At 34.4% G+C, this 17,933-nt stretch overlaps 1 protein-coding gene across 2 annotated transcripts in view; it reads left to right on the forward strand.

Moving 5' to 3' along the window:
* The window catches only part of GPHR (Golgi pH regulator), a 314,568-nt gene that overhangs the window by 94,150 nt on the left and 202,485 nt on the right, over positions 1 to 17,933 (forward strand). For both annotated transcript variants that reach the window (XM_090412614.1, XM_090412615.1), the window contains exon 6: positions 10,755 to 10,875. In XM_090412614.1, the coding sequence (XP_090268740.1) occupies positions 10,755 to 10,875 (121 nt within the window). The remainder of the gene's footprint in view (positions 1 to 10,754; positions 10,876 to 17,933) is intronic.

A 17,933-nucleotide genomic window follows, 5' to 3' on the forward strand; every position in this document is an offset into this window, starting at 1 on the left:
TCTCATTGTATACTGCATAACATTTTTTTAAAATTCTTTTTCTATGTATGTTCTTTTTTTATGTATTGTTCATGTTACTTAAAAGTGAAAGTTTATTCAATTATTTGGTTGGAAACTTAATTTATGGTTTTTGAGCACTGCACAATTTGAAAAAAATTGTACTTTTAAATGAACATTCCACCAGAATTATAATATTCTGAGTCTCACCTTTGTGTCTGTGCTTTTCATGAAAGATTTTTTTTCTCCAGTTGAGTATGTGTTGTTCATGTTACTTGAAAATTTATTAGTGGTTGTTTGGTTTGAAAATTATCATATAATTTTTGCTGACTAAACATAAAATGTTGTTACAAGGTGTAGTGTTACAAGTAGCACATGGCATATAGATAGGTGTTTTATTTTATTGGTACTTTTTTTTGCTTGCTTATGGCCATGCAATTGAGTGCATGTGTGTGTTGTATAAAGTGTTTTCTTGGCAACAGTGTTTAGCAGGAACAATGGCAGTCAAGGCATTATTGTTCAAAGAGTTTAACATGAGGAATTTTGTGCAGTGTGGTGAGCGTCCAACATACTCTTTATTAAGGGTGAATGGCTTGTAGTGTGAAAGTAGAGAATGAGAGGATGTTTGGAAAATGTTTTGTGAGTGTCAGAAATGATGTGAGATGTGTCAGAAGCAGAAAAAGAGACAAATGTTAATGATGAAAGATGTAAAAATGAGTGTTGTTGAGATTGTAGTTGAAGTGAGCCATAGTGGATGAAATAGTAAGAATATGCATAAGAATAAGATAAGAATAAGAATAATTGTTGTAAGGTAATCAGAATGATGAGGTATAAGTGGTGAGAGAAATAATGTGCTTGCACAGAGTCTTTCATGGGACAAAACACCTTCTCAAGCAACTTGAGAAAACTGACAGGAAGGAGAATGAATGGAGAGAGCATGAAAATGGGAATAGGATGGGGGCAGAGAAGAGTATAGTATGAAGCTTTTATGATAAGAGACATGACTGATGAGAACATGGCGAAACCATGTTTTCCTTTGTGCATACATCAAGGATGTCATTGAAGCCTGTATCATGTAGAGGGAAAATAAAAAGTCAGTTGTTTTGGCAGGCATGATTGATATGAAAGGTGAGAAATATGGAATGAAAGAAAATATGATTGAGTGGCTAGAAGAGTGATAGAGTAAAGATTATGAGTCTTATAATGTATTATGATAGGAATGAATCGAAAACAAGGGCCATGATTCCAAGTGAGTCAATGAAAAAATTGTGTAGGAGGAATGGTAGTGTGCAGTTGTAGATGCGTGTGGAGTGAATTTGATGGATGAAGCTTGTATCTGCCTACTGGATTGCAATTTGGAGAAAACATTGTTCAGTGAGTGGTTGGAGATGCAAAATCAAGGAAACTAGAGATATTTCTGAGACAAATGAGTATAAATACAGAAATCATCATTTAGTGTTGGGTGCAGGTTTATAGGTTGAATCTGAATGAGTTGGTAATTAAATTATGGAAGGATAATTATGTTCAATGGGATGTTGATATGCATGTATACAAAAAGCTGAAGCTTCTGAAATAAAGGTGAGCGAGGAGTTTTTGGTCTCCTTGACTTGGCCAAAAAATAATTGGCATCAGTGAAACCTGGTTGACAGAAGATGATGTTGGGATAGAATGTAAAGTATATTTTATTTTCAGAGAGAATAGAGGTAATAGTACCAGAGAGGAATATTACTGATGATAGCTGAAGAACTGTAACCTACAAACGTGGTTCAGAAGAATTTCAAGACTGTGAGTGACTTAATTTCAGATTATCTGTGTGATATTAGAAGCCTACAGGACCAAATATATTTCTGGTTGCTACTATACACTAAGGATGCACAGAAAGATGAGTGAGAAACAGATTAACATGAGTGCACACCAGGCAATTATCATGGATTTCAAATATGGAGAGGAAAGGGTGCATGGAAAGATGGAAATGGAATTTATACATGTATTTAGGGATAATTACCTGAAATAACATGTAAAGGAGTAGATTTGTGTGGAGGAAATATTATGAAAGGAAATTAGCCAAGCAGGTTAAAGGAAATCCTAAAGTTTTTTGCCATGTAGCGAGTAACATGTAGAACGATTATGGAAAGATGATGGTAGGAAAGTGAAAAACAGCAGGAAGAAATAGTTATCACTTTGCAAGAATATATCATTCACTTGCTGATGTAACAGAGACTGATGTGAGAATTGAGTTAGATGAATTGGAGGTGCTCAGCATATTGAGAAATATTAGTATGAATACAGCTGTGGGATGGGATGGCATATTGGCCCATGCGTTAGGGAATGTGAAAAAAAAACTCAGCAGTGTGATGACCAAGCTGTTTATTTTAAGTATCTGCTTTGTAAGGTTCCAAGGGAGTGGAAAGAAGTCAAGATAGTGCAATTATTTAAAAGAGGCCAAAAAGATAGAAATAATAAATTACAGACCAGTTAGTGTTTCTGGATTGGTGGTTAAAATATTGGAAAATTTGGTTGAATACAGAATTTGGGAATAGTTGGTGTGAATATGATAATCTCCGGTGGGATGCATGGTTTTGCAAAAATGATGGGTCCTGTCTCAGTAATTTATTAATTTACTTAGTAATTTATTTTTTATAATAGAGCGACAGCTGTGTTGGAAGTGGCTACACCATAATGCTGCTGGGCTGTGCATAGGCATTTGACAGAGCACAATATGGAAAGCTGTTACATAAAGTGGAACATGTGAGAATGGATATGAAGCAGGGTTATAGATGGGGGGGGGGAATAGTCAGGCACCATAGAGTAGTATATGGTGCCTGATTTAAAGGAAACTTACAGAAGCCTTGAGAATAAAGACATCTAGTGGAGTGCCTCAGGATTATGTGCTATAGTTACTGCTGTTTAATTTGTATATTAATGATATAGGGAAGAATTTGAAGAGGAGTATCCAGTTGATTGCTGATTATGCAAAGCTAGTGAGATAATACTTAATAAAAATTAGCAGTGGTGGTTGATGATGGTTGTCTATTTAATGTGGCAAAGTGTAAGATTATGCACTTTAGAGAGAAAAGATTATATACTGTTATATTGAATGGTACTGGACTGCAGGAAGTTGATGAAGTTTGTGTATGATGGTGGACAGGGATTTGAAGCTCAGAGGATATATTGCAAAAGTGGAAAAAATAAGCTCAAATGATAACTTTGATGTGATGAATATATTGACAAATAGAGATAGGGAGATTAGTGTGTCTCTTTATAAGGCTCTGATTTGGCTGCATCTTGACTGCTGTGCATGTACAGATTTCTTGACATTAGAGCCTTTCATGAACAGTTCCTTTTATCTGTAAATTACATCCTCAAAGTGCATCTTCTAGATGAGTGGTATTCAGAGGTTCCCAGATCAAGGCTTTGAGTAGGATGGGGATGATCAAACAAATCTGTCCAGCCAATCAATATCTGCAGTGTTGCCATGTACCATTTTGAATTGACTGTGGTGTCTCTTTTCCACAGTAAGGAATTAAATCATCTCTCTCTCTCTCTCTGCAGGATTTGAACCTGCAGCCTTTTGGCTGGAGAGTGGATACGCTAACCGCTCGGCCAACCAGTCTGGAAAAATTGAATTATTATTATTATTTGACATCTCCAAGGACTCATTGCAGAGGAGTTTCATTTTGGTACATAAGGGCTATTGCTATTTCCTGTTCAAAGTGTGGAAGCATGTGCCTTGTTTCCTACCTGTGAGCTTTATTGGACTATGTGGTATTGTCTTTATCTGTAAATGACTTCTGCACCCTTTGAGAAAGATGTCTGGCAAGAGAAACAAAAAAGGAAACTTACAGTGAAAAAAAAAAAAAAAAAGATAAAGACCAAATGAAGAAGTAGATTTGATAAAAGTGAATGTAGCATTGCCATTCAAAGGATCCAGAGATTGAGTGATTCTATGGTGAGAAACCATTTGTGATAATACTGATTCATAAGAGCACTCAGTCATCCTCTGCAGATGTCAGCATGAACAGAGTAACGAACTCTCAATCTCCTGCAGTTGGAAAATGGAAAGCATGTTGGCTATCATTAGAGCATGCCTTTGTCCTGGGCTGTCATACAAGAGAAGGTGAAGAATTTGTATGAAGATCTAGCAAAAGATGAAAAGCATCAAACCACACTTACAGCAAAAAACTGTTGGATGCTTTTCATCATTTGCTAGATCTTCATACAAATTCTTCACCTTCTCTTGTATGACTGCCCAGGACAAAGGTGTGTTCTAATGCTGGATCCACATAGCCAACATACTTTCCATTTTCCAATTGTAGGAGATTGAGATTTTATTACTCTATTTATGCTGAGATCTGCAGAGGATGACTGAGTGCTCTTACGAATCAGTATTATCACAAATGGTTTCTCACTAGAGAATCACTCAGTCCCTGGATCCTTTGAATTGTCACTATGTATTGCACAGTTTCAACTTGACTGATGAGACACAGCTGCATATCACTTGGTCACTGAAGTATTACATGAGCTCTTCAGAGTAAAGATAGCAGAAAGAGGTTACACATCTAGGGGTTACAGTCAGAAATTGAAAACTGGAAGTCAGGTTTCCACTGGGAGATTCTTGAAAAAGCAGCCTTCAACTTAATGTATTAATCTTGAAAATAAAGAACTATTTTAATAATTGTTTTATGCTTACTGAATATTTTATTTATTGCTCTATGCCTTAGTGCATTTTTGACTAAATAAATTTTGAAATTCGAATACGAATTTCTGAAACATTGAAATTCGAATACGAATAATGAAGTTGAATTATTCAAGTTTATTATATTAAGTCGAAACATGGGCGTTAAAGGCAAATACAATGAAAAAATTGGAAGCCTTTGAAATGTGGATATTTAGAAGGATGCTCAAGATTCCGTGGACAGAAAAGGTGAAGAATGAAGAGGTACTGAAAAGAATAAATAAAAATCGAGAATTAATCAATGTTGTAAAAAGAACTTCCTACATAGGGCATCTAATGAGAAACCATAACTATAACATTCTCCAGGTAATACCAGGTAAAATCAATGGAAAGAGAAAACCTGGAAGAAGAAAAATAAAATGGCTAGACAATATAAAAACTGGACTAAACTGAACACAGCTCTTAATCAGAGCCACTAAAGACAGAAGTAAATTTGCAAAGGTGGTCACTGAACTACATCAGGAAATAGCACTTAAAGAAGAATTTTGAAAGTTGGAATCTTGATTATTTGGAAATATAATGACTATTATCCCATGTTATAAGTTTCCCGTTTCACACATTTTTGATATATGTGGTGATTCCCAAGAATGCAACTCCATGTATAATGAGTTATCTGTGTGTGTGTGTGTGTGTGTGTGTGTGTGTGTGCGTGCGGACGCATATATAAATCCTCTAATGCCATTTTATTCCTCAAGGGGAATGTGTGGAGCTCTTTTAGTCCTGACTAACCTTTTTGGAAATTGGGAGGCAAATGGTTTCCACTCATAGCTGTTGCTGCAGTCTGAGCTTATGGCTAGTGAATTTTGAAGATATTGGAATGAAAATGAAGCACACACAACTGCCATTCATGATTCTAAACCTTAACACTTATGTGAAATAGTGAGTTCTCTGTTCAGTTTTTCTCAGATGCAGAGTAAAAAAGGCTCTGAGTTTCTCTGAGAAAAAAACCCTACTTGCCTATGTCAGAGAGTGACTAACCTGGAAACCTGTTGAAAAAAAGGCTTAAAAAGTTCCTGTAGTTACTAAAAGTGATAACACCTTTTCTTCTGGTGGTCAGTCACTCGTGGACACATTACATCTTTCCATATGACCGCATATCTGTTAATTCCATGCATGAGAATTTGAAGAACCTGTAGCACATCAATGTTGGCAATGACAAGTTAAGTAGGAATCTTCAAGTGTTTTTCTTAAACAGCATGAGGTTGTAGTCACAATGTGAGGGAAGGCTGTTGCAGAGGAGACATGGGCAGACAAAATGAAAGAAAGAGGATGAGAAGTTGGTTTGATATGTGTGTAAAGCCAGAGTGAATGGATGTTGATCAACAGCTGCTCATGTCTCAATACCATTAAAATACATATTAAAAAAAGGTATAAGGCAGAAACAGAAATCTGTGAGAAAGTAATTTAAGTTAGCTTGTAATGGAGAAGATAGCATCACTTTAATTGTATTGGCCTCTTCTGGATAGTATCAAGAATTTTTAGGGACGTTCTCAGAGCATGTGAGTTTGAAATTTATAGATGTAGTGGTGGTACATGTGAGAATAAAGTCTTTTGAACAAAAAGGACACAGAGTTTCTTGGAGACTGAGGAATGCTATTGATATAATATCTTTGAGTCAGGAAGGCATCAGTAAAGGAGAGCTATAAGGCATCAGAGATATAAATGAACCTACGTAGTGAACTTTCATCCTTCCTGCTGTTCTAACAGGAAGAAAACATTCTTCCTGTTAGAACAGCAGAAGATGTCTAAGTTTGTTCAAGATTATTTTGATGTCATTTGGGTGGAAGAGACATGCAGTGAATTGTTTTCGGCATAGTGCATAGCAATTTGTCCTGCAAATTGTTTATGCAAGAGTTGGAAAAGAAAAAAGATTCCAGGAGGTTACCATTACCTTTGAGCGATTTTACAATGGTGCCATCTGGGTATGCAAGCAGTAGAAGTATGGAAGAGTGGAAGTTGCACTCATTGGTCGTGACAAGGGAACAGAAGACATGACTGCTGTTCTAACAGGAAGAATGTTTTCTGCAATTGGCTATTTTAAATTCAAAGGTAGATTTTAATTTGTTGAGGATGTTTTGCAACTCTTGCAAGCTACAAATGCAGGTTGAGCATAAAGATGGAATTTTTCTCTTAAGCTATTGTGATATGATGAATATTTTGTTTTGGACTACTATGGTTACATCAGAAGATGATTTATAAAGATCATCATCTGATGTAAAATCAAAAAAAATGACTTTCAAAGGAGAAAACCCAATAAGAAGTAAAATAGTGATAGATAATAAAATATTAGTACAAGCAAATAGTTTCAAATACCTGAGACTGTGATAAAGATATAGACATTAAAATGTCAAAGTTTGTTAAACGGCATGATAAATGACATTTAGTACAAAATGTATTAAATGTTGTACTATGGATGGCTACATGTACATTTAGCCATTCATAGTACAAAAACATGCCAAACTCACACTATATAAAACATTCTCTCTAAACCACTTTATTATATAGAAGCGAAACATGAAAAAGAACAATGAATAATGGATTTAAACAGTAGAAATTAAATTTCTCAGGAAAACAGCTGGATATATCAACTGGGGCCATTAAAACAAATGAAGAAATTTTACATTCCATGAATATAAAACCAATGAATTACTATATAAGTAAATATAAACAAAAGTAGATAGAACATCTAAATTATTGAATTGACAATAGCAAACTATATAAGTAAATATAAACTTTGGTATACTTAGGGAATCAAGTGAAATTGGATGAAATCTTCCTTTTAGCAAATTCATTTCAGTTATTCAGTCATAACAAGCATTTGGATCATGAAAGTGGAAATAGTAAGCAGACCATGGAAAGAAAGAGCAAAAACATAGATATCACCCCATTTAGCACCATTCTGGTGCCAAAAGATACAGGTTTTGTTAAAGAGAAAAGAAAACTATTTAAGAAAAGATCTAGTATGTAAATATTGTATAAGGATACATTTAAATTTGCAGTGGGCTTAGCTCTGCCTTTAATCTATTCACCTATAGCAGTGGTTTCAACCTTTTTTACTATGCGAGCTACTTTTCTATAATAAGTTATTCGGCGATCTACTCTCTTATATAGATCACGTTTCCCCCAACCTGATATCTGATTACGCACAAATAAACAACTAAAAAAAAATACACAACTAAAAACTTTATTTCTGTATTTAAAAATTTTTTTTTTTTTGTTTAATTATTTTAATACAACAAAACAACAACAACAAATATATTGGAATAAAATATTTATTTCTCTATTTTGGAAAACCAAAGTTAGAAAAAACAAAAGATTGATTACAAACTCATAAGTTACAGGAAATGCTGGTCGATTAAAAAAAAAAAAAAAAGTTAATGTGAAATTTGGCATTGTTTGGACCTCGCAATATTTTCATAGTCAAGTTGATATGAAGAAATGGCCAATCGCAGACAATGATCATTTGTAATTTGGTTTCTTAATTGATTTTTTATGACGGTCATATTTCTGACAAGTATGTCTATCTGAAACATGACAGAATTTTTTGCGCAATGTCAGTTAATATTGGGAATTTTTCATGTGCATACTTCCAAATGACTTCATTGTTTATTGATTTTAAATGTAAACTATTCTGAATGTTTATTATCTCAAGTTCTACTTCAGTTTGGTTTATATCAAACAGCCCACTAATTTTATTTGAAATTTCTGTGATGTTCCTTGAATGGATTATTGATAAAAGATACAATCATTTCAGTTTTATTAAAATCTTTAAATCTTGAATTTATTTCTTCCTCCACTAATTCTATTTCATGAATAAATTCTTTTAAATCATAGCGAAGCATTTCTCAATTTTGTTCAAAAAATTTTAATAAATATAGGAGATGTCTAAATTCGCCGTCATTTATATTTTTCTTTAATAAAAGTAAGTATTAAGTTTAAGGGAGATGGTAAATCCCGTATTATTCTACAGCCGGGTACGAAACTCGGATCGGAATCCTAGAGTTTCATGCTGAAAAAACTATCAGTGAGCCCACGTGTAAGTAATCACTTGGGTAGTACAACACCAGGGCAACTCGGAGCAAAGGTGGAGTACGCTCCGTCACTATCCTTAATATTCTCTCATAATGTAAAATGCAGCTCCTAGGAGATGTATTACTATTTTACATTATGAGAAGAGGTCACTACCCAGACCAGTTTCAACCCTTTTTTGAGGTCTCATCAGTGAGCAGGTAGACCTGGGATATCAAGGTTTTAAGTGAACCGAACTTACATATATCTCTACTAACGAATTGCTAAACTAGTGTACTTATATATTGTTATTACTACGATAACAAGCCAAAAGGCTATTTTACTGGCGACATAAGTTAAGTTTAAGGGAGATAGATGGTGAATCCCGTATTATTCTACAGCCGGGTACGAAACTCGGATTGAAATCCTAGAGTTTCTAGATTACCCAGCTGTAGAATAATATGGGATTTACCATCTCCCTTAAACTTAACTTATGTCGCCGGTAAAATAGCCTTTTGGCTTGTTATCATATAAAAGTAAGTATTGTTGGAAAGTTTTTATTGAGCTTAACATGTCAATTAAATTTTTATTTCTACCTTGTAACTCTAAATTTAAATTGCTTAATTTTGTACAGAAATTACTAAAAATGATAAGTGTAACAACCATCTTTTATCACTCAATTGTGGATAAATATCTCCTTTTTCATCAAGAAAATTTTTATATCATTAATTAATACAAGAAATCTTTCTAAAAATTGACTTCTGCTGAGCCAGCGAACATTATTGTACAACAGAAGTTCCCTATCATCATCTGCCTGTAATTTAAATAACCATTGCAGGGCTTTTCCTTGAACAGAATTTACAATTTTAAATGTACTATCCAAAACCTCTTTTGTGTTTAATCATTTTAATGATTGTAAGTTGCCTGCCATCGGAAAGTTGTTTGAACTCTTTCTGATTGACTTCAGAGATGTTTATTTACACTTAGAGCCTGCAAGCCTTTCTCATACATACAAGTTTCAATAACAATCTTTCTAATGGCGCCATGTACAGCTTCAGCGACAAAAACATTGGCTTTGTTTTTAACACTGTAACATATTCTTATTAAAGCAGTATATACAGTTATCTTCAAAGGAGTTATTTATAAAAACATCTAATATAAACTCTACCGAGACAAACAAAATTTAACCTAAGACTTAACCTAAGTAAAAAATCGATGTAATGTGCTTTGGAATATTTAATATTTAAGCTACAATCGAGTTTTTACACTTTGCTTATAATCGTATTCACTCAGCTTGCTGTTTGACTTCCACTGATCAAAATTAATTTATTTACCCGGACTTATAAGAAAATTACTGATTTGACAATTTTAACAAAAAATAAATAAACAATAGCAATACACTTAAAGCAAATTAAATATAATACAAAATAATGATAAATAAAATATTATGTTTCCAGTTTTAATTAAATTTGTAAATAAGGAGGAATACACAAGAGATCGACCAAAAACCACTCTGCGATCGACCGGTTGAACACCCCTGACCTATAGCATTTATTTATTTATTCTTAATGATTAGTCTCCAGGCTAAAATGAGTCAGATATCATGTACATTATTATTATTATTCGTGACACCTCCAAGGAGTCTGAAGACTCATTGCGGGAGGACACCTGCTGTACAACTCTCCATCTCCACTGCTACACAGAACCTCTACTACCAATCACCTACATGAACGCTATCTATTGCGCGCAACCACCACCACAGCTAGTATTTTTTGTCTGTAAATTGCGTGTGTTCCGAAGGGCCACATGCAATTTACATTGTTGTATCACTTACTTTATTAATTTAAGATTTACAAATAAATAGCATTTTTTCTAATGAAATGCACCTATCTAATCTCTTTCTTTTTTTGCCTTCTTTATGAATTTAGAATAAATTAATAAGAATAATACTTCTAAATCAGGATACATTAAAATAGTAGTATCATGCTCAGTTCTGTTTAATTTTTCCCTTTAGGCATATTTTCAATTGAACAAGGAATTAGCCGAGTTGGAGTTATTGGAGTAACATTAATGGCACTATTATCTGGTTTTGGTGCTGTAAATTATCCTTATACTTCAATGGCATATTTCATGAGGTATAATTAATAAACATTATTTTGCTTGATTTGTTCTTTTGTAGATTTTCACTTTTTTGTTGTTTTTGTAGATTTTCAGAGTGTATATGTATTTTTATTTTATTTTATTTTATTTTTTATTAATTCATGAAATAAGTATTGGATTAGTGCAAAGAGACAAATTCACCTTTTGGTTATTTTTCATGCCATGGTTTGCTGATATACAAATTACAAATCCAATTGTGTTATTCCCTACTATATCCAGTCTTTATATTAAAGTCATTAATCTTTATATTACAGTCATGAAATGTAATATGGTATGATGCAAAAAAAAAAAAACAGCACAGAAATTCTACATCAATTTCAGTACACGTGCTATGAGATATGGCGTTTGACTGCATGCACATTAATAGAGGAGCACATATATAGAATCTATGCCATTACATTTAGCTGTAGTAATGGTGTTGACTTTGGGAGAAAAGACATTTATTGTTGAGCATTATTTTCATATGAACGGAGGTGTTAGAGCAAATGGTCCAAGCCTACAACATGTTTGTGAGCAATTTGTTCGTTGTTTTTGTAAGCATGCTCCAAGCAATAGTGTCATCATTACCTTAATTGGGAAGTTCCCTGGGAGACTCATTTCAAGATTCACAGAATTCCTGTACCCTTCACATTCTCCTGATCTCTTGATGCATTTGTTTAGGGTATGTTGAATGAATTAATGGGTATTGACCCACCATGACCCACCCTCAAACCTTGATGAACTAATGGATAAAATTACATGGGCAGATATGACAACCCTTGTTCTCCAAGATGACAGAGAACCTTCGCATGCACTACAAAACCTGTCTTGAAAGACAAGGTGTGAGCATGTAATCTGCCATTGTTAATGCTCTATTCGACCAAGATTCCATCAATAGTTGTGGGTGTACATATCATCATGTCTAAATGTATATTTCTTTGTTAATTAGCTTGTGTTTAACAGCAACAGATTATGCTGAATGTGGGAATACTGTGCATGCATGCTGGCCAGTGTCTATGAAGATCCATGCTTCCTCCTTAATATCTGGTTCTCAGACAAAGCACATTTCTATCTAAGTGATTACATAAACAGAAGAACCTACAGGTTTCTTGGTTTCTCGAGACCTGAATTTGTCCAAGAAACCTCTTCAAAACGAGAAGGGGCACCACTAGGTGTGCGGTTTCTGGCCATGGCATAATTGGGCCCTACTTCATTGAATAAGGTGGTGTAACCGTTGCCTTGAATAGCCAATGCTACATCAAGAATACGTTGGTTTCATTCACCCAGGATTTGCATAAGATGTGTCATGTAAAGATGTATCTTATGGACCAAGAAGTATTTTGGTCCAACAAGAAGACCAGGAGACCCATAGATATCAGATTCAATGTGGGATCTAATCCAAAGAAGGTGGTTGGAAAAACAAAGAGACACAGGGACTGAAGAATGTGAGAGGTTACATAGAAAAGTCAGAAGAACCATCAGGCAGCACAAGGAAAAGTTTTATACTAATAAATGTGAAGAGATAGAGTTCCAGATGAGGAGGCACAATTATAAAAGGATGTTTCATTTAGTTTGTGACCTAAAGCACAACTTTAAGCCTAAATTGAATGTCATCAATTTGGGCTTAAAACTAACAGAACTGGAAATCAAAAACAAATGGAAAGAATACTGTGAGTAACTGTACAACAGAAAGAATTAAGAAAATTTGGAGGAGCTTTCTCACCAGGAAAATTTCAATTTGGATCCTCCTCCACTTAAGCATGAGGTTGAAAGAGCAATTAAACAGCTTAATAGCAATAACGCCCTGCAGATGGAATCCCAGCAGAGTTATTTAAGGATACAGGGAATGGAGATATAAGAGTGTTTCATAAATTGAGAAAGAATTGAGGAAGTCATCAACATACTATCAGGATGATAGGTAACTTGTACGGGGAGCAAGAATTTTTCATTCAAAATCCTTGCCTAACTCCATTTCCAACCTGATTGGCTTGAGGTTGGAAAAAGAGTTAGACAAGGATGTCTACTTTCTCCTCACTTGTTTAGTATCTTTGCTCAGGACATCATGTGTGTAGCATTGGATGAGCTCAAGACTGGAAGTATGTTAGGTGGTAGATTGATCAGCATTCTGATCAATTTATGCTAATGATACAGTATGCTAATAATAATGATACAGTATGCTAATGATATAGTACTCCTCTGTAATGACAAGGAAGAACTAGTACAAATTCTTTCTTTTAAGGTTACACGGTGATCAGCATTCATATTTACAAATTTAGGGACGCAAAACACACGTGTTGAAATGATTATTTTACTTATTATTAATAAAATAACACTTGACGTTTCGACCCCTGTATTGAGGTGATCAGAAAGACACATGTGTATAGGAAACCAAGCTACATGCTCTTGCACTCTATAAAGGTAAATTAAATCTATGCTGTTAATTAATCTTTTTCTTAGCCTGACCTCTAGTGACAAAAAAAAAAAAAATAATAATAATTAAAAAATAAATAAAATAAATAAAAGACTACAATGAACTCTGCTAAAGTTCTCCTGTACTAAGATTCTTCTGGATTTGTACAGTTCAGATTGTTATACTACGATTTTCTTCTGGACTTGTACAGTTCAAGTTGCTATTGAATGTTAAGGGGGGGGGGGAACACTTCACCAAGTCTTCTTGTATTGAGATTTTTTTCCCTTTGGCTTGTTCTGGTTACTATAAAGGTTGCAAATGGGTTGCAAATTTCCTCCACATTCTTGGAATGGTTAGACCATCATTTCTGTTCAGATTTGGATTATGTTGAGCATTTCGCATGCTTCTTTAAATTTCCTCTCGAACCAGGTTTTGGTGCAGTGTAGGGACTTGGTACCTTTCCAATCGTTTCTGTGGTATGTTTGGAGTGCATGGTCAGAAAGTCCGGTTTTTCCAAAATCGAGGTATTTAATGTGTCGTTTGTGTTCGTCCTTCTTAATTGGGATGGTTTGCCCTGTTTCCCCTATGTATGGTAGGTTACATGTGCATTGTATTTTGTAAACCCCTGGGTGGCCTAGGTGTGGAAGAGGATCTTTGGAAGAACTGAGTAGGTGTCTTAATTTTGTCAGGGGGTTTAAAGGTGGTTTTTATGTTGTATTTGTGTAGTGTTCTATCTATTTTTTTTTTGGAAATGCCTCTAACATAGGGTATGGCAATAGCATTGTTGAAATCTTTTTTGATTTTAGTAGTATTTCTGTGGAGGATCTTCTGAATAGTTTTTTTTACTGTATCCATTTTTTATAAATGTATGGTTGATCTCATATTCCTGGTTTAGAGCTTGTTCATTTGAACAAATAGTTTGAGCTCTGTTTAAGGGTGCTTATGACCTCTAGTTTTTGTGTTGGGTGGTGATAAGAATTTTTGTGTATGTACTGACCTGTGTGTGTGTGTAGGTTTGTGGTAGACTGAGAAGGAGAGACAGCTTGAGGGAAGACGTGTGACAAGTGTGTCTAGGAATGAAAGAGAGTTGCTTTTTTCTATTTCAGTGGTGAATTGGATACGTTTGTGTTGTTTGTTCGGGTGGCTAAGGAATGTATTTAGTGCTTCGCAGCCATGGGACTAAATGGCGAAAATATCGTTGGTATATCTGAGATAAATTTTGGGCTTTAGGCCTGCTGACTCTAGAGCTCGTTGCTCAAAGTCTTCCATATAAAAGTTAGCTGTTGGGGGAGGGAGGAAAGTGATGAGCCCATTTCTGTACCCTCTTCTTGAAGGTAAAAATTGTTTTACCACACGAAATATCTGGAGCTGAGTACATGGGCAAAGAGGGCCGTGATGTCATGTGGAAATATCTGTAGGAGCAAGATAGTATCATTGATTGGGACATTGGTGAAAAGGGAAGTTATGTCAAAGCTGACTAATAAATCTTGGTCGTTTGAGTGTAATGTTTTTAATTTTGTTTATGAAATGTTTTTATGTAGGAAGGGGGAATGACCTACTAATTCCTTGAGCATGGCTGCTAATTTTTTGGCTAAGTGGTAATTTGGGCTGTCAATTCCTTCAACAATCGGACGTACTGGTGTGTCTGTTTTGTGTATTTTTGGCAGGCCATAAATTCTGGGCACGTGGGCATAATGAGGTATTAGTTTTTTTGTTGTTTCTCCTGGCCATGTGTTAACGGATTTAATTAATTCAGTTGTTTTCTTTTTTTTTGATGCATTTCATGGGGTTGTAGTTTACCATTTGGTAGGTGTTGTGGTCCGATACTAAATGGTTCATTTTTTCTATGTAAGTTGTCCGATCTAAAACAACAGTGCCATTCCCTTTATCTGCTATTGTACATTCTTGATGAAGTTAATGAGATCAGTAAGAACAGAGGACTTCAGCTGAATCCTAGAAAGACAAAGATTATGTTTATTAAGGGAAATACAGACAGGGAAGCTCCTGAGAAACGTGTTTGTACCTTAATGGAGAAAGAATTGAGGAAGTCAGCAAGTTGTTACCTGGGATCCATTATTAATGTGAAGAATTGCTGTTCTGAAGACATTAGAATATTAGGAATGACTAAAACAACAGTTGGATACTTGTCTAAAATCTGTAAGGATGGATCTATCTCCATGGGAACAAAGTTAAGGATTTTGGATACAGCTGTTTTTTTTCCAACAACGACTTATGGATCTGAGACTTGGAAAGTAAAGAAGTCTGATAGGAAAAGGATAGCTGCTTTTGAGATGTGGTGTTACAGATGGCTGTCGAAGATATTAAATACTGAAAGAGAGACAAATGAATGGATCAGTAGAACAAAGCTCCTTAAGAATATTGACAGAAGAAAGTTGAAATACTTGAGACACATTGAAAGGATGGAAGGAGGATGTCCAAGAACAGTAATGAAGGTAAAGTTCCTGGAAAAAGAGGAATGGGTAGACCGTCAACAAGATGGATGGATGGGTGGTGTGTCTGTGGAGTTACTGATCTTCAGAGTGTTGATGCTTCCAGAAAAGCATACAACAGGACAGCATGGCGAGGACTGGTGTGGCACATCTGAGCATTTAAGTGACTATACGGCATCTGTTGATGTCCAATGAAGAGATGGATGGAGAATGTTTCGTATTTGTATCCATGATGGTGCATTGACTTCAGAAATCAACATGTTATGTTTATCCAAAAGATGAAGCTCTAGTATATAAAACTTCAAATATTTACTATAAATCTAAATTATATACAAAAGTTAAAAATTCTATATATTAAGTAATTCACTTTATCTCTCTAAGGAGATCTGACATTCCTATACTGTATGAAATTAAAAGTAGTGAATTAATATTTACTATTCTGAATATCAACCATTTGATACATACAAATAGAATTACTCTATATGAGCTAAAAGAAAATTCTTTTACTTTCTGATAGTTGAATTCAGTTGTAAGGACATACCATCAAATACTTAAACTGAACATATCATGCAGCTAAAACTTCTGTAGATTCACTTGGCCATATGGAAATTCCCTTTACAGCATCTATTTTATCTTAAATTCCTTAAATAGTAGCTAAAGATCTCATTTGAATGTCTTCTTTCTTAAACAAGTTTCTTTAATGCATCTTTTTTTCATTTTCCTGAAGTAGGCATAAAGAATAATCACTCAAAGAATAGGAATACATTTAATTGAGCAGTTCCAAATGCATTTGTAATAAAAGGAACTTGACTGCAGATTCCATCTTGCTCCTTGGAACATATATCACTTTCATATATGAAGACTTGATACTTATACTGTTCTTCAATTATTAAATTCATGGTTCCTCTTTGGAAAGTAGTTCAAGTTACATACAAAAACTTTTCCGAGTTTATCAAACTTAACTTGGTAGTTTGTGAGACCTTTTTGGCTCTCCTTCTCTGCTTGCCTATTCTTTGCTTATTAGTGTTCTTGTTACACAGCAGAAACTGTTCTAAATTTAAAAAAAAAAAAAAAAAAAAAATTGATGCACATGTCTGTTACTGAGATTCAAAGCGAAACTCAAGTGACAACATGGCTGCTTCTAATACAGCAATTGCACACTATGAGGGTTTGACATAGAAATGGTAACAACTAAAATTAATTCAGAATATACACCCAACATTTCTATGTAAAGATTACAATATAATAAGTAATTTAAGTAATGAGCAAATTTATTACTTAAATTCATTTCTCTCATTTATTATGCTACCACTTAACCACATGGTAGCTTCGATAATACTAAGCATATAATGTATTACTAAATGCACACACACACACACATGTATTTTTAGATTATCTTATCATATAACAAAAACATATTTCAATTAATGAATTTCTCACTCAGTATACATAAAACTCTAAAAAACGAATCTCTTCTTTGGTGCATCAATCCGAAAATTGGTAAATATAGCAGCACATCACAACATCCTGTCTTGTGACTTCCTTTTTATCTTTTCATAACTCTTAGTGCCAATTAGCATCATTATGTTATTTATATATGAAATTCTTGGTCTGAATTTTGGCCTCTTTCCTTCTACAGTCCCCTCCATTATTTCTGTAATCAGTTCCCCATGTCTCAAATGGTGTCCAATTAGGCTTTTTCTTCTCTTATTGATGTGTTTCATTAATGACCACTCTTCATGAACTATATTCAGAACTTCTTCATTACTTTTCTTTTCTGTCCAACTAATTTTCATCATCTTTCTCCAGCACCAAAGTTCAAATGCCTCCAACTTTTTCATGTCTTGTTTTGTTAGATTCCAAGCCTCACAACCATATAATGCAATGCTCCATATGTATGTTTTCACTAGCCTTTTTTTTTTTTTAGCTGGATACTAAGTCCTTTACTGGTAAAAATGTTTCTTCTGGTATAGAATGCTTTTTTGGCTAGGATTATTCGTGCTTTAATATCTGATTGGTTTCTTCCATCTTCTGTGATAAGACTTCCAAGATATTTAAAAGAGAATACCTGTTGTAGTTGGTTATTATTTATTTCCAGGTTTATTTTCATTGGATTTGCTTTACTTGTAATTAATAATTTTGTTTTCTTATAATTAATTTTTAGGGTGTACTGTGTGAAGATTTCTTCCATCTT

Source organism: Typopeltis vanoorti, chromosome 23 (genome assembly GCF_054136105.1).
Source record: "Typopeltis vanoorti isolate ZY-2024b chromosome 23, IOZ_Tvanoo_1.0, whole genome shotgun sequence".
Classification (NCBI taxonomy): domain Eukaryota; kingdom Metazoa; phylum Arthropoda; class Arachnida; order Uropygi; family Thelyphonidae; genus Typopeltis; species Typopeltis vanoorti.